The 18492-nt window shown below is 37.0% G+C and overlaps 2 protein-coding genes across 2 annotated transcripts in view; both read right to left on the bottom strand.

Moving 5' to 3' along the window:
• Positions 1 to 2021: 2021 nt before the first annotated feature.
• On the bottom strand, positions 2022 to 6670 carry LOC132545209 (mannan-binding lectin serine protease 2-like). Its single transcript, XM_060208883.1, has 5 exons — positions 6616 to 6670; positions 5583 to 5673; positions 3994 to 4124; positions 3384 to 3545; positions 2022 to 2185 (listed from the first exon to the last, which is right to left on the bottom strand). The coding sequence occupies exons 1-5, from the start codon at positions 6668 to 6670 to the stop codon at positions 2022 to 2024; spliced, it is 603 nt and encodes a 200-aa protein (XP_060064866.1).
• A 620-nt stretch (positions 6671 to 7290) lies between these two features.
• Positions 7291 to 18492, bottom strand: part of LOC132545208 (fibrocystin-L-like) — a 33910-nt gene continuing 22708 nt past the window's right edge. Inside the window, exons 27-36 of the mRNA XM_060208882.1 lie at positions 17749 to 18243; positions 17419 to 17460; positions 16792 to 17081; positions 15136 to 15507; positions 14078 to 14477; positions 13714 to 13874; positions 11792 to 12617; positions 10850 to 11072; positions 7983 to 8740; positions 7291 to 7850 (exon numbers count right to left, since the gene is read on the bottom strand). Coding sequence (XP_060064865.1) covers positions 7291 to 7850; positions 7983 to 8740; positions 10850 to 11072; positions 11792 to 12617; positions 13714 to 13874; positions 14078 to 14477; positions 15136 to 15507; positions 16792 to 17081; positions 17419 to 17460; positions 17749 to 18243 — 4127 coding nt within the window. The remainder of the gene's footprint in view (positions 7851 to 7982; positions 8741 to 10849; positions 11073 to 11791; positions 12618 to 13713; positions 13875 to 14077; positions 14478 to 15135; positions 15508 to 16791; positions 17082 to 17418; positions 17461 to 17748; positions 18244 to 18492) is intronic.

Here is an 18492-nt window from a genome sequence, read left to right as displayed (position 1 = left end):
CGATGTTCCGATACTGGTGAATTACAACAGCATTGATAGTGTGTGAAATATACATAGTAAATTTCTTTTCCAAAGATTTTAACAAATAATTAAAAGTTATTTGCTCCTATCCACTCTCTGCCCCCCATCCCTATGTTACGTTTATTCAGTATGGTATGGTATAATTAAAAGTAATTTTCTCCTAACCCCTCTTTGCCCCCCATCCCTACGTTACGTTTATTCAGTATGGTATGGTATAATTAAAAGTAATTTTCTCCTAACCCCTCTTTGCCCCCCATCCCTATGTTACGTTTATTCAGTATGGTATGGTATAATTAAAGGGATTTTCTCCTATCCCCTGTCTGCCACCCCCACCTATGTTACATTCCCCCACCTATGTTACGTTTATTTAGTATGGTATGGTATAATTAAGAGTTATTTTCTTTTATCCCCTCTCTGCCCCCGCCATCCCTATGTTACGTTTATTCAGTATGGTATGGTATAATTAAAGTGATTTTATCCTATCCCCTCTCTGACCCCCATCCCTATGTTACGTTTATTCAGTATGGTATGGTATAATTAAAAGTTATTTTCTCCTATCCCCTCTCTGCCCCCACCTATCCAGTTAACCGAAGCTTTGCCCAGTTCAAGTAGCACTCTATTGTAGAGATATATGTAATGTTTTCATACGGTGCTTGACACACACACAGATTTCTGCCAGATATAAATTCACAATTTCAGACGTAAATTATTGCCGTTGAGGAATGAAGATTCCATTTAAACTACCATTCACTCATACGTAATTGTTGTTCTTTTAATAAAATCTTGTCCAAACTAACTTTAGAACCGTTTGAAATATTGATGAGAATACGTCACTTACAGGTGGGGTGTTTGTCACTAAAATCATGTCACTCTGACCATCACGTCAAGGTCAAAGTTCAAATAAATAGTCCAGGCCATCATTCTTACATCATATCTTGAATACACTTGATCATGACAGGAAGATGATTTAGTGGTGATAGTATATTTCTATTTTTGGTTACACACAAAGTGATTTAATGTATCACGGTAACAAAGTTTTAGCCTTAACGATGTTCAAAGCGAGACAACTCTTAGTAAATGTATGTCCTTTACCACACCACTATACAATTTTGTACATGGATGCCTTAATTGTCCTGTTATTTAACATTGCTATATAATAAAATGAATTCGGGATAGTACCTATAAAACGGATATGTAGCCAACAGAGCACACAGAGAAATGGTTGGCAGTTACGATGTAACTTCATTCATTATACTATCTAAGGTTCTTTTGTGAACCACCAGGTATACATATAAGTCTCGCTCACACATATATGTATACACTTATATACAATAGTACATCATTATACACAAATATGCACCAGTCGATAGCAGTCCTGTTTAACTAAGTACCAACTTAATTCGCCTGAGGCCACCTATTCACACATTTTATCTTGTATCTGCATCTACAAAACCCATACAACACACAATTCTTAACATATTTTGAATGGTACCACAATATTATTCACACAGGAACGCAGTAATTATCATATCACCCATTCAAAATAATCCATACCTGTCCACAATTAACTAATATTCACAATGATTCATACCTGTAGTACACAGGATACAGATTTCACAATAATTGAAAACACTGACAATAATTGACACTAATTTACTTTATAAACACACAGCGTAGAGTGGTACCACAGATACTTTGTTTTATCCATTTATATCAATTGATATCCTCTCATTTATACTAGCAAAGGTACATCTTGTGTACGAAGACATAAACAATATACACGTACGCAGGTTTTTTTCAGAGTCGTTTTCGAAAAAAATGAATCATTCTGTATCTCAGGGACTGTTCGGTTCGTTGGTGGCCTTGTCACGCTCTCACATGTATGTTGGGATAAGTGTGATCGAGTCTCAGTTCCCAAGTTTAAAAATGACCTTATGTGCCCCAAATAAGTCGATGGGATATCCGGTATACGGGGAGATAACTCTCTTCTGTTTATGACGTCATGTAATGAGGTATTTTGGATTTATCGGTTGAGCTTGGCGGTATCGTCGCACGGCAGAGATGATTAGAATATATCCCAAGAGTATGAAAATCACACCCACAAAAACTCCAAACAGGGTGTAGTGGACCAATGTTAACACCACAGGTTTTACCGGCCTCGGCGCTGTAATAAAGAACACTATTTATCAACACGATTCATCAATGGACAGGGCGCTTTGCTAAACAAAACAATTTATCAATAGACTCGGCGCTGTAATGAAGAACACTATTTATCAACACGATTTGCTGATGGTAACAAAATGACAAACCATGAATAAAGGTTGGGCACATTTAATTCACAATAATAAACCATACCAATATCTTTGATGAGAAATACAATAATTAATAATTTTAACAATTTACAACGATACCACAAAATTATGATTTTTTGCGAGAACCATCCAAGCAGCATGACCATGCTAGTTTTGGCACTTATCTATCTCCAGAAATTGGAGAGCTAGGCATGGGAGACAACTCCCGTCTGAGGCAGCCATCAGTTACCATCACACAAAACTTAATTTACTGAAAAATATCACTTCATCAATGGACTGGCCGCTTTGCTAAACAAAACAATTTATCCATAGACGTTTGGACGTTGCCCAGTATTCTATCCTAAACCAGGATTGGAATGATGTTAAGGTAGCAGTACACAGTTTCTCGGTGTGGCCATGGGTGATTTTTTTGTTCATTAGATTACCCCATTATAAAGGTTTTAATTAAAATTAAAAAAACAAATTCTTTCTAAAATTGGTCCTGTCTTGTTGAAGTGGACAATGTGGGGTTTCATTTTTTTCAGAATAATATCTTAGCTTTGAGTCGGAGATTACTATTTGGGCAGTCTCGAATCCTCTGTGTCTATGCGCCAAAAATCAGCTTTACAGGAAGTGAAAATTTCATAGTGTTTACATGTGGTCATGTTATGAAGGAATCCAAGTTAGAATTTGCAGAAATGTAAGTACTTTGTTACTATGACAGTGTTGTCGATTTTAAGAAAGGTGTTTAGAAATAAACTTCTTCTATAAAAGTGTAGTGTTAGGCTGGAATTAGCAGTACTTTTGCATTTTTTCAGTTGGTAACCATTGACAATCACATGTCAGAAATCAGAAAATATTTGATTAACACCAGTTTAACTCTCTACTATTAATGTAATTGTTATGTAGTTTATAAATATATATACATATAATGATGTATTCTTCATAACCAAACTGCTATACCCATATATCTCAAACATGACCAATAATTGCAAAAAATTCAAATTAACTGTTTCCTGCTACCTTAGCGCTAGGTGTAAACACCACGTGACGACTCGCACAGTTACTTACGTTTGGAAGTTGCCCAGTATTCTATCCTAAAGCCAGGATTGGAATGATGTTGAGCGCTAGACGTGAACACCACGTGAGATGTCTGCTTGACAGTAGTGAGAACCTTGGAAGGGAACTTGTATCCACACCAGGATGCTAACTCAGGTGACCACTCGTTCGGACCTGTAACAGGTAGCTTGTCAATGAATATTATAACATAGAAAATCATAATTTCAGAAAAAAATGTAACATTATCTTTATTTTTTGTGATCCGTAAACGTGCGATTTTTTTTCATAAGTCATAGACAATGAGTATAGCCTCGGTATATGTAAGATGAGTTCAAGATATAAGTAGGATATTGACAATGACTTACTGAGCCTTGTTTGTTTGCTGAGTTTATTGTTCCGTGAACAGTCCCTGTTATTTTTAGTCAGGTCTCCTAATAGTTGCTGGTGAATACCTTACTGAACTATATACGAGAGGCCCGTCACATGTCTTTTAGAGCAATTTGGGTAAGTTGTCTTACCCAGACATATCATTGCAATCTCGGCACTTCAAAATACAATATGAGAGGAAAAGAAAAATCAACCTGGTTTGACAAGGCTTTCTAGTTGAACCGAGATATTTTACCGTTGTAGATAACGACGGCTTCCTCGTAACAAGGCGTTGCATCCCGGATCCGAGAGTCAAGTACCTTGAATTTTATAACTCCGTAAGGTATAGAGGAGTTAGCAGTAAGGTACCATTCATACGTCAGTACACTGTAATAACACGAATCATACGTCAGTACACTGTAATAACACGAATCATACGTCAGTACACTGCAATAACACGAATCATACGTCAGTACACTGTAATAACACGAATCATACGTCGATACACTGTAATAACACGAATCATACGTCAGTACACTGTAATAACACGAATCATACATCAGTACAATGCAATAACACGAATCATACGTCAGTACACTGTAATAACACGAATCATACGTCAGTACACTGTAATAACACGAATCATACATCAGTACAATGCAATAACACGAATCATACGTCAGTACACTGTAATAACACGAATCATACGTCAGTACACTGTAATAACACGAATCATACGTCAGTACACTGTAATAACACGAATCATACGTCAGTACACTGTAATAACACGAATCATACATCAGTACAATGCAATAACACGAATCATACGTCAGTACACTGTAATAACACGAATCATACGTCAGTACACTGTAATAACACGAATCATACGTCAGTACACTGTAATAACACGAATCATACATCAGTACAATGCAATAACACGAATCATACGTCAGTACACTGTAATAACACGAATCATACGTCAGTACACTGTAATAACACGAATCATACGTCAGTACACTGTAATAACACGAATCATACGTCAGTACACTGTAATAACACGAATCATACGTCAGTACACTGTAATAACACGAATCATACGTCAGTACACTGTAATAACACGAATTATACGTCAGTACACTGTAATAACACGAATCATACGTCAGTACACTGTAATAACACGAATCATACATCAGTACACTGTAATAACACGAATCATACGTCAGTACACTGTAATAACACGAATCATACGTCAGTACACTGTAATAACACGAATCATACGTAAGTACACTGTAATAACACGAATCATACGTCAGTACACTGTAATAACACGAATCATACGTCAGTACACTGTAATAACACGAATCATACGTCGGTACACTGTAATAACACGAATCATACGTCGGTACACTGTAATAACACGAATCCTACGTCAGTACACTGTAATAACACGAATCATACGTCAGTACACTGTAATAACACGAATCATACGTCAGTACACTGTAATAAAACGAATCATACGTCAGTACACTGTAATAAAACGAATCATACGTCAGTACACTGTAATAACACGAATCATACGTCAGTACACTGTAATAACACGAATCATACGTCAGTACACTGTAATAACACGAATCATACGTCAGTACACTGTAATAACACGAATCATACGTCAGTACACTGTAATAACACGAATCATACGTCAGTACACTGTAATAACACGAATCATACGTCAGTACACTGTAATAAAACGAATCATACGTCAGTACACTGTAATAACACCAATCATACGTCAGTACACTGTTTCCTCCAATTGATGAAGATTTAGTGTAGAGTTATGATACTTACTTTCGGTATGGTTGTGGATAGTTCGGGGATGTCAAATATTGTTTTTCGGTTCCAACTGTGATATAAAACTTCACTGTCTTACGAGCAGCATCTGTTACACCTAGACATAAAAATCAATCTGGAAAGTGTTTTATGAATTGATAATTTTTAAGTAGGGTCATTATTTATCCATTTCACGAGTATCTCTCCTCGTCTGATTTTACTGTATCTGTGGAAACATGAGTTTCACTCCGACATTCTGGGGACATTTCCGACAGCTGTATCATAGATAAGATGGCGGCTCGTGTATACCATACCTAAACCCAACTTATTCACTCCTGAATATTGAATAAATCTCGGTCAGGTTTCATGTGATAGAATATCTTTGTTTATCTCTTCTGGTGCGAGGACATCAAAGCAATGTCCTTACAGAATGAAGATATTGTTCCCATACAGTTACGAGGAGGAGAGAAGGCAGAAATATGATCAAAGAGTAATAAGTTTGTGGGGACATTTAATAAAAACATTCTTCTTGGCTTTTCGCGCCATTTAAGTGACCGTAATTGTGGAGACATGCCCACAGAATTGTTAAGAGTGTCCCTACAACGTGATTAACAAATCGAAACCATGTCCTTTTTATATATCTAGGATGTTGCATGTTAAAAATGTCATTGTATGAGGATAATAAAAAGATTTTTCCTGTCTTCAAAATAATTCTCACATATACAAATTAGCAGGCTAGGTTAGAATTTGATAGTCTGCCCGTGGTACTACATACCTGTGCATGTAATGTACGGTTAGACAAGCACTGTGACTATCTAAGTGACAATGCAAGCTTTATACGTGTACTCTGTGTTGTAGAGGATTTGTAGTTGTAGGGACAGAAGTTTTCATTTTGGCCAAAAAGTATTTACACATGTATCTTGATTGTTTTTGAGATATTCCAGAAAAAATATAATCCTTTTCTAACCATCCTCCTTCAGACTGGACTAACCCATGAATCTATTGTTTAAATTAATGGTTGAAGATGGAACAGATAAAATAATGTACTTACCATAGGACAGTATTATCACGAACCCTGTCCGGATCAGAGAAAACAGAGAGGCCATGTTTCCTATAGACATGGAACCATTTACCTTCATATACCATTTATATCAACACGTCTAACGGATTAACGATATGATTTCACAATGAAAGTTCGTGTAATTAAAGTTGTAAATCGGATGAAAGGATTATCGCCTAGGCCGTGTCAGAGGTCGGTGTTACCGGACCACCACCACCCGTAATTAAAGGCAGACTTACCTATATAGAGAACGGTCCAACCAAGGTGTTTGTGACGAATTCAATATAATTGTTTACATTACTTTTCAACCGATTCTTTATTTACAAAGTAAACTTGATAATGAGATTTAATTAGGGAAAAAAGTTGTGATGCTTGAGAAATACAGTCAGGGTGAAAGTGTGTAAATAAATAAACAACAATAATAGATTTATTTATAAAGCATATAAAGACATGTATATATAGCGTAATCATGCTGTGTTTTATCTGCTAGGTGAAGGCAAGTCCTAACTTATTGTGCCAATTGAAGAAATCTACTTTGTAAAGTTTTCCAGGTATTATTGGCCGGAATCGTGCCGTGAGAGTTACCCTTACCTTAGTCGTATATGATAACACGGACAATAGAATCTATTTTAACTCCGTAATCATAACTTCAGTTTTGTATCTCTTTCAGTTCATATATTCTTGGTGCTGCTGGTGGTGTTGTTGCCGCTGTTTGTTACTGTGGTTGTTGTTGGCGCTGTTACTGTGGTTGTTGTTGGCGCTGTTACTGTGGTTGTTGTTGTTGGCGCTGTTACTGTGGTTGTTGTTGGCGCTGTTACTGTGGTTGTTGTTGTTGCCGCTGTTACTGTGGTTGTTGTTGGCGCTGTTACTGTGGTTGTTGTTGGCGCTGTCATTGTGGTTGTTGTTGGCGCTGTTACTGTGGTTGTTGTTGTTGGCGCTACTAATGCGGTTGTTGTTTTGCGCTGTTACTGCGGTTGTTGTTGGCGCTATTACTGCGGTTGTTGTTGTCGCTGTTACTGCGGTATTTGTTGTTGGCGCTGTTACTGCGGTTGTTGTTGGCGCTGTTACTGCGGTTGTTATTGTTGTTGCCGCTGTTACTGCGGTTTTTATTGTTGTTGCCGCTGTTACTGTGGTTGTTGTTGTTGGCGCTATTACTGCGGCTGTTGTTGGCGCTGTTACTGTGGTTGTTGTTGGCGCTGTTACTGTGGTTGTTGTTGGCGCTGTTACTGTGGTTGTTGTTGTTGGCGCTACTAATGCGGTTGTTGTTTTGCGCTGTTACTGTGGTTGTTGTTGCCGATGTTACTGCGGTTGTTGTTGTTGGCGCTGTTACTGCTGCGCTTGTTGTTTTGCGCTGTTACTGCGGTTGTTGTTGCCGATGTTACTGCGGTTGTTGTTGTTGGCGCTGTTACTGCGGTTGTTACTGCCGCTGTTACTGCGGTATTTGTTGTTGGCGCTATTACTGCGGTTGTTGTTGTCGCTGTTACTGCGGTATTTGTTGTTGCCGCTGTTACTGCGGTTGTTATTGTTGTTGCCGCTGTTACTGCGGTTTTTATTGTTGTTGCCGCTGTTACTGTGGTTGTTGTTGTTGGCGCTATTACTGCGGTTGTTGTTGTTGGCGCTATTACTGCGGTTGTTGTTGGCGCTATTACTGCGGTTGTTGTTGTTGTTTGCGCTATTGCTGCGTTTGTTGTTGTTGGCGCTGTTACTGCTGCGCTTGTTGTTGGCGCTGTTACTGCGGTTGTTATTGGCGCTCTTACTGCGGTTGTTGTTGGCGCTATTACTGCGGTTGTTGTTGCCGCTATTACTGCGGTTGTTATTGTTGTTGCCGCTGTTACTGTGGTTTTTATTGTTGTTGCCGCTGTTACTGTGGTTGTTGTTGTTGGCGCTATTACTGCGGTTGTTGTTGGCGCTGTTACTGCGGTTGTTGTTGGCGCTGTCATTGTGGTTGTTGTTGGCGATGTTACTGCGGTTGTTATTGGCGCTCTTACTGCGGTTTTTGTTGGCGCTATTACTGCGGTTGTTGTTGTTGGCGCTGTTACTGCGCTTGTTGTTGGCGCTATTACTGCGCTTGTTGTTGTTGCCGCAGTTACCGCGGTTGTTGTTGTTGGCGCTATTACTGCGCTTGTTATTGTTATTATTATTAGAAAACAACAAAGAATAGCTAGATCATCATACTACCAACAGAAAGATTCGAACTCAACAAAACATATCTAAAAAAATGCCATACCACAAGTCGTCCATCACATGTCACAGGACACACCTTCTAACTATATCATACATGATGTGAGTGTTACCATAACAAGCCTGCTTTGTGTTTAGTGGACTTTGATCTTTTGACGTGCTCCAAACCTGATCAAGGCTCACAACTGACATCGATCACTTTGAATTGCCAGGGTCATTTTGAGGCGGGATCTTCTTGTAATAGCTGATGGCTACCTCATAGAACAACATATGGGTAGTCCGCCGCATGCCAACCAGAACAATTAGGGCAAAGTGTCTCGTTCAATGAGACAACTAAGACAACACAGACAGGCTCGTTTTGTCAGATTCCCGAGAAACACAAGTCGTCACGGATAGGGAGCGTCGTACCACACATACGGGTCAACAACAACGTATTCTAATTAACTTTAAAAATATCAGTTTTAAAGTTTCGTTAAAAACACAAGTGAACAGCGCCTTTTAATACAAATGTAAAATTAGATATATTAATGTAATTTAGAATCAAAGTATATGCTACTGTTTTTCCGTCCTTCAAGGACTTATCAGTGATGTTGAGGGCTTGAAACATAGGAGGCGACTGAGGAAAACCGACAAATAAACTTTAACATCTAGATAAGCACGCACAGAATATCGTCATTTTGTAGAATGACGGTAACATTTAAAACACAAGTGACATTGAGTCTCAGGTATTTTGTCTATATTAAATTAGGGTTGTTTACAGTTATTGTTGTCAATATGAGTATTGTGGAGATATGATTTGACATCCTATCACAATCTATAGCAGGAATCGGTTGATTGGAATGAAATAAAAACAATTCGCTGTATGAAAGAAAGACATTTTATTCCGGTTTTAAGGATTAGAACAAGCAGACAAGAAGCTGTGAATATCGATATTGTAGACGAAGAGAAAAAGAATTTTTAATTTTTAATCACAATCTATTTAAGACAGAAATATCTGACACAAGTCTGGAATACAATTATTAATCGCTATAAATAAGATTAGTATTTTCTGCATTAAGTATCATATTAAAAAGACTATTAGTAAAGTGAAAAAAAATAAGCAATTTTTAGAAGTGCATATGATGAAATAATGCTTACAAACAGAGATATGAACTTTGAGGAAGTCATCTTTACGGGGATTACCTTGGAGTATCATGTCATCTTTTCGTATTATGATCAATACTTGTCTTGAGAATCTTATCGTGGTTTACATACGTATTAAAATGTGAGTAAAGTTGACGTTTAATTATGTATAAAGAAATGGACAAATAACAGGTGTCCGTTCTACAACACAGGTAACTTCCAGGCTTATCACGATTAGAGCCGATATAGAATCCGACGTATTTATCTCTTTTTTTTTTTACAACACGACATTATGGTAGACGACATCTGCTGAAGAGTCAGCTGAAAGGTCATAATAGTGGACGTAAAAAACCGTTAAATAGATATATAACAACTCACTAACTAAACGGAAATTATACCAGTCATTTCTAAACATTCAGATTTTTAACTGAATCCATTTCGAGTGGTGCATTATATCATATTGCAATACATGACCTATATCACGTACATCACAAAATAAAACAGAGTTTGATGTCTAATGATAACTTGGTCGAAGTTTCTTTTCATCTAGTCACGCTCATGAAAAAAGAAACTGTTTCATACACCTGAAATATACAATTATGATATTAAACTGAAATTAAATATCTTCCATAAGATATTAAACAAGAGATTATGTTATCTTTAATTATCAATTTACAGGTTTTGTTTCCGTTGATTTCGCGGAAGCTCTTAATGTAACCCACAAATGATATTTAACATCATGAAGTTTCAGTACTAGTAGTTTTCGTAAGAATTATTAACTCAAAAGATCAATTGCCTATTGAAAAAGATTAACACGGAATACAATCCCATAATTCTACTGTTCCGTTATATATACATGTGTAGTCAATATCGACTGATTCAGTATTGTTCCCTTCCGGTATAAAATCTCGGAGAGAATTGCCTGTCATCACTACCCTTGTAAGTGGAACCTGAGTGTGTTGTCCAGGGAGTGACTGATCTGAGGATTGAGTTACTCTGTATACGTGGCAACTCTGGGTGATGTGGTTTCATATTATTTGTGATAGAAAGCGGAGACTGGTAGTGGTGTTCGTCTCTCCTTGTTTCATATCCACCTGTGTAAACATCTTCAGAAGGTACGGATGAAGATTTCCTGGCCAGTTGCTCTGTAAACATAAAAAATATAAAGTTTTAGATTAAAATTACTCTCTAACTTCAGCAGGATCGTATTTTGTTCACTAAACATGGGTTAGTTATAAAGCAGTTGTATAACTTCCATATCATAATTAATCATTCAACAGGATTAAAGTTCAATTCTTAACCATTATTACATGATACTGATGTTGTAGTCGTCATTTAAATAGGTTTTCGCACACACAGATGTAATGCATTTGGAGTCATTTATTAAGATTCCATGCATCGCAATGTTGATATTTAGGAATGTGCAAATTACACAGAGATAATAACACACTTGAATTATTCACGCGAGATTTGATGTAAAACGCATAAATATTACTGACAGATGGAAAGTTTATCCCTGACAGAGTTAAATGGCGTATTATGATTTCAGGAAGATTCTCATCAAATGTAGAAGGGGTTCAGCGATAACGGACGCTATTCGAGAAAATTTCAAAATGTGATCATTGAAAAATGTTTATATCGGCCGCAATGATAATGCTACGCTGTACATCCGTCCATATACAACCATTGCTGGTTGTTACTTCCCACACAGCAGTAAAAATACACTGTACATACAACGTGAAGCAAAGTGTTTTTAACTAGCAGTAGATTAACAAAAATACATTTAATAGATTTTCTTGAAATCATATTAATACGTTTTTCGTATAAAATTCATTTTGTGTCCAAAGATTCGATATAAACTAACCTCTTCCATCCTGAGTTCGCATCTTGCAGCATTTAATGGTAACAAACAGTGCAATAGCTCCCAGAAGCAATGCTGCAGGAATGCTTACAATCAAAATGAGTGAAGTAAAGGACATTCCGGTGGTCGGTGGATTTGACATTGTAGTGTCAGAAGATGGTGTTGTGGTGTCGATAGTTGGTGAAATCGTCCCAGTTGTTGTAGTTGGAATATCAATTGGTGTTGATGTTTCCGTTGTTGTTGGGTAAGTCAATAATGACGTGGCTGCCCGTGTCATTGTCGTCATTTTTGTCGGAGTTGTATTTGTCGTCGTTGTTGTAGTTTCTGTCGTTGTTGTAGTTTCTGTCGGTGTTGTAGTTTCTAACATTGTTGTAGTTTCTGTCGGTGTTGTAGTTTCCAACATTGTTGTAGTTTCTGTCGCTGTTGTAGTTTCTGTCGATGTTGAAGTTTCTGTCGGTGTTGTAGTTTCGGCCGTTGTTGTAGTTTCTGTCGGTGTTGTACTTTCGGCCGTTGTTGTAGTTTCTGTTGGTGTTGTAGTTTCCAACATTGTTGTAGTCTCTGTCGATGTTGTAGTTTCGGCCGTTGTTGTAGTTTCTAACATTGTTGTAGTTTCTGTCGGTGTTGTTGTTTCCGTCGCTGGTGCAGTTTCTGTCGATGTTGTAGTTTCGGTCAGTGTTGTAGTTTCCAACATTGTTGTAGTTTCTGTCGGTGTTGTAGTTTCTGTCGGTATTGAAGTTTCCGTCGGAGTTTTAAATTCGGTCGGTGTTGTGGTGTCCATCAATGTAATAGTTTCGGTCGTTGATGTACTAACAGCGATCGTTGTCGTGTCCTACAAGAAAATTATAATTATGCATTATATACAGCACAGCTTAAACTACCAATGTTCATAGGTTGGTTTATTGGACAGGGGCACTCGAGTGAATCTCTGAACATGTCAGAAAGTACTGTCTGAAACCGCGATGAAAACACAGTTTGGAATCAATAGATACGAGACTGTGGACAATGTGTTATCAAAGTTATCAGTCTTAATTTACTGACTAAGATATGTACTCTGACACACTGAACTACAATCACACTCAATGATTCTAGAGCGCACTTGCATTTACATCAAAGATTGTATTTGATTTATATTGTTTTATGTCCTATCAACAGATTTGATCTTTGAAGGACAGTCTTTCGATGGATGCGAGGCGAGTACACGTGTTGACTGTGTGTGATTGGGGAGTCTGCGGTATGTCCGTATCAGCGCCTTGTAAGAGTTTCTAACTGAAGCCAACTTTGTTGTGCTGCCATATTGAAATGACCGATCAATTTAGGTCGATGTAGAATTTATACAGAAAACAAGAATATGCATTGTTTCGGTAAATGTAATCGATGGAACAGGAGCAAAAAATGAAAACACAAGAAAAAAATTGTTTCGGAAAAAAATAGAAGGAGAATAAGACCAGGTGTTCCGGAATGATGCTTGTAATAACAATAACAATATAGTAACAAGCATCATATATACCTCACGTATGATCATAAAGCATACGTATGATCATGAAACTATATTGTAAGCATACTGTGTTGCAGAAAAATGAGGACTTTTGCAACAAACTATTGAGTATCGTACCACGTACTACCTATTAACGCCATAAGCTGGGAAGCAGGCAGTTTACTGTCAAGAAATGGAAAATGGGCTCAATTATAAAGCTTGGCGGGATATTTTCGTAAAAAGACTTTGTAAACTAAAGTCTGTCGTGTCCTCGATTTCGGATTTTTGTTCTTTAAAAGAGATTATCAATTATCCGAAAGTGAAATTGGTGACCTTAATAAGGTTTAAGTGACCTATCATGATAAGATTAATTCAGTCACGTATGAAAACTATGTTAGAAGAGAGTGGCACATAAGTAAGATAGAATTTCTTTGTATCTTATCATACATACCAATAAATATTGATCTATTCCGTTCACTTTAAGCTGTGGACTTTGCAGAGGAACGCCGTTGAAAATGAAGCTTTCAGATCGCACTAATTCCCCAATAGATTCTACGGTTTGGTTGATTTGATCAAGTTGACTTTGTATCACAATTCCAAATACGATGCTTCCTTTAAAATTAAGAAAGGGAGATATATCAACACATTATCAAAGCAAGTTTCGATATTTATTTTGGACATATTTTGAGCACATTTATTGATATTTTGTTTTCCGATTTTCCGAAATACGAATTCAATTGAATGGTTTCCACAAAATTCATGCCATTAATTTTTCAATTTTTCAGGTTTAAGAGATTTGGTTTATGGTCCATTACCTTCTGATACTGATACTGAGTTAAACAGTACGTCTGAATTTTGTTGTACCAATATATTAGCAATCATAGCTCCAAAGCTATCCTCTTCATCTCCTACAATCTGCTGGTAATTGTCTTGAAACCTTAAGGAGACATTGGTAACCACCGTCGTGTTGTCTTTTAGCAATGAGAACTGTTTTTCGTTCAGTACTTGAACCAGGACCTTTCCGTAGAAATTATACTCCTCTGGCGTGGAAATTACTTGAAATGTCAGAAAATAAAAGCCAATCTGATCGAATGTCAGAGAATCGAACACTGCTTCGCCAGTGTCGGAATCAAACATTATCTGGCGTGTTCCCGACATATTTCCAGTAGATTCTGATTCATTGAGGAGCTTGGCTGTTGCCATCCAAATGTGACCCTGTAGTTAGAAATTGTACAAACATACACAGGTGAATAGAACATTTGAATTCAACTGCATCACATACCTATTTCATATTTGTAGGATATATCAGTGAGGAGGCGAAACAAAAACATATTGGCTAAAAATAATCATCATAAATCAGATGGGGAGTTACTCATCGCCAAAATTCAATAAATTTTTCGAAGAGATCAATATTGAATGATTCAAAAGTGCGTGTGCTCATTCTGAAACGTGTCTCTAATCGAATTAAGTAAAGGTGACATACAGGTTACACCAAAACCTCGAATATGAAGTCTTTACAAAACACGCATATACACGAACACATATCTAATTTATATTTTACAGCAGCCTTACAAGGAACATACAATACAAAATTTGATAATATGATCCTACCATGTTAGATTAAATGCGTTTTACCTGAATTGCTTTGATGGTTATACAAAAGGTGTATATATAGTAGTGTTATTCTTTGGTTCTCATTACTTCTACAGTGCTTAGCGCTGCATGGACACAAAAAGATAGTACAAAAGATTCAAAAGTGAATAACATCTTCGATAGGAATTTAGAATTATATAGATATAGCCAATTAAGCAATTATACATCAGGTAGCTGTTCGTCTGTAATGTACCCGACTTCTCCGTCTACCAATACATACCCTCCATGATACATCCCGGAGTGGATTTCTGCTGATGTTATTTATCAGTGATATCCTTATTTCGGTAGTATTGTGCGTAACAATTGCTTCACTAGAAATATCAATCTTCATGTCGACTTCCAATCTCGACACAGAAAATCTTTCTGATTGCGCAGAGAAATACTTTTCATTATCTGGATAAGTTTTGTTAAAGAGAAGTATGTAGTCGATACCGTAGTGAGAGATACTGAGGTCGGTAAAATTAGCCCATCCGTTAACGATATCCACAGTTGTAGTACCATGTAACTGGGCGGAGGAGTTCCCTCCTGGTATAAGATAGGCTGTTACTCGCCAGTGATCACCAATACTGCCTAACTTTGTCATTGGCTGGTCCTGTAATATCAAGTGTATTCCACTCTTACTATGTCTATAACACATTACATCACACATCAAAACATAGACCAACTGAGTATGATTTGGCACAAATCAATCCTGCACGGTGGAATGGTACAATGTCATATTGGAATATTTTAAGGATGAACTCCTTTGACGATTGACCGGAAGAATGACATAATTCAATATAAAATTAGTTCCAGCATAATAGCTTGAAGTTTCTGTGTTCCGATACACTTTGTTATCTACAGTGTACATATAAACATCTTAAGGACGACTTTTTCTGATGTTTTGAAAAAATGGGTTTTGGACTACTTTTTTGTTGGCGTAGTTGATGATGTTATTTGATTAAAGTGTCAACAATTTCCACATTCCCTGGCTGCTAAGGAACTTCTCTTAAGTAAAACTCTGAAAATCTGGGTAGCTTTCAACTAAATTTTGCATGAATTATTACTGCAATTCTCAGATTTCAAATTTGTTAATTCCGACTTGGTGGACCACTATTCAGAATTTTAGGGCCCGAAAACAAATATTTCAGCTTGATTTCAGAGTTTGGAAAGTATCCTCGAAAATTTCTCTATCCAAATATAAAGTTTTTAAACAGTTTACTACTAGAAGGTGGTAAAATAAGGAATTTAAGTCGTTTTGGAACATTTTCATTTCTGGGCGCAAAAGCTCGTTAAATCAAATGAAACCTTAGCCTTATCGCTAATTTTGTTCTTTATATCCAAGTATCCCTTACCTTGTAATGAAAACCGAAACTGTAACTAAAAAAAGGGTGCCACGAAAATGAGAGGGAATGTCTGTTATTCAGGAAAAAATAAGAATGATACGTAAAAATAGAATGATTTTTACACATATTCAGACGCCTGAACCGGATAAAAGTAAGGTAGTAGCTTCTTGATTTATTTTACTTTTAATCTACTTTCTATAATCCAAACTTTCAAAAATTATCATCATCATAAAAAAGCTTAATTCTGGATATTTTTTACTTGTAAGGGGAGTACATCCTTATGTTTGAATTTGATGTAAAAATATCTTATTGAACCTTCGCATTATTTGCGTCTTAATAGGAACATCGGCAAATTTCAATGCGGTGACTAGAAAACACCTCTCTGATTGACCAAAACTATATATATATATATATACAAAATTATATTTAAAAACGTGATGTCATTAGCACTTATGATGTTATAAGATCTCTTTTTTATCACTGCAATAATGATATATTCCTTTATTTCAATGTAATATTGACGATAAATCTATAAATGGAACGTAACTTACCTGTTCATCGAAAACTTTCAGACATGGTTGTGTAGGAAATTCTACTGTTTCATATGATGGAGCCGGCTGTATGGTAATATTAATACTCTTTGGTATTGTCAGGTAGCCGCCCGAATCCCCTATAGTGTAGGAGTCGGCCTCCAGGAGAGGTTCACTCACAGCTATACCTCTCACAGATACATTAAGTACCTCGCTTATATCGCCTCCTCCTTGTACTTCGTTGATGAACTTAGAAGACAAGTTCAGCAAGGCGTCCGTTGTCATGGACTCGTTTACCGTAACATTGCTATCTTAAAAACATGACAGAACACCAAAGTATATTTGTAATGTAAGTATATAACAATTGTGCGATATATCAATAAAATCATATTTTAAGTTGTTAAAGATGAAATAGGGACAAAATGTAAAAAGCCAAATACACACGGAAGTCACTGAAAAAGTGTGAAAATAAACAAAGCAATGACATAGTCATCATCATTAACACATGGTGACATCACAGGTTAGATATTATAAGAAACGTCAATCTGTTCGGGTTAATTTAAATGTTTACAATACTGTAAAACAAGTTTAAAATTAAACGATATTATACAGATATTGGTGAGGAAAACTCTCTTCAATTTTTCTTACTTGCAGTTGGCGGATCACTTATTTCAAATTCAATTTTTATGTCGTCATCACCGAGATCTCGTCTCTTCCTCCTTGACTCATTAACGACGTGATCATCATCATCATTATCATCAACATCTCGTCTCTTCCTCCTTGACTCATTAACGACGTGATCATCATCATCATTATCATCATCAACATCTCGTCTTTTCCTCCTCGACTCTCGGACGACGTGATCATCATTATCATCAACATCTCGTCTCTTCCTCCTCGACTCTCGGACGACGTGATCATCATTATCATCAACATCTCGTCTCTTCCTCCTCGACTCTCGGACGACGTGATCATCATTATCATCAACATCTCGTCTCTTCCTCCTCGACTCACGGACGACGTTTACTATTCGGATCTTCTCCGCAGGCACATCAAAGAACAAGGCTAAGTTATGTACCAAAGCCTCCCCGTAAAACTCCTCCGGCGTTAAAGCGGGTATTTGAAACGACACTATAAATGATGGATTTGTTACGATCTTAACTGGAGTACTTCCCCTAACTAGCACATACAGGATATTTGAATCTCTGTCAAAGAAGTTTGTTCCCGTGATGTCAGTCGAGTTTGCGTCAGGAATAAATTCTCCCGGATACAATGGCGGATCTACAACGTACTTCCCATTAACCATCCTTGCATTTTTTGCCAGGACTAGTTCATCTTTAACATACACATCTCGGCGGTTGGACTGAGAGTACCATATACCCAGTGTGACAACGTGGTCATCGTTGGAATTTAAGAGGAAGAATTGCATCGTCTGTGGACTGGTGGCAGTGAAATAAAGGAGGTAATCTTTCCCTAAATAAAGACAAGATTTCTTTTCTCAATGACATAGATTACAAACTCTAGCATTACATGTACTACGCTGTAGATAAACAAACATGACATACATTACACAAATTATTTGTTACTTTTAAAGAAAGATCTTCCCGAGGGAGAATCTGAATATTATTAAGAGATGTTTTAAACTTAAGTTAATATGTTGTACTATACTGAATCCGTCTTTGTTTTTCATACTGAATTTTAGAGTTTGAAACACAAATAACG

This window comes from Ylistrum balloti, unplaced genomic scaffold (assembly GCF_031769215.1).
Source record: "Ylistrum balloti isolate Yb309-2 unplaced genomic scaffold, AGI_CSIRO_Ybal_v1 Utg369830, whole genome shotgun sequence".
Classification (NCBI taxonomy): domain Eukaryota; kingdom Metazoa; phylum Mollusca; class Bivalvia; order Pectinida; family Pectinidae; genus Ylistrum; species Ylistrum balloti.
This window is presented reverse-complemented; position numbering and strand designations above follow the sequence as displayed.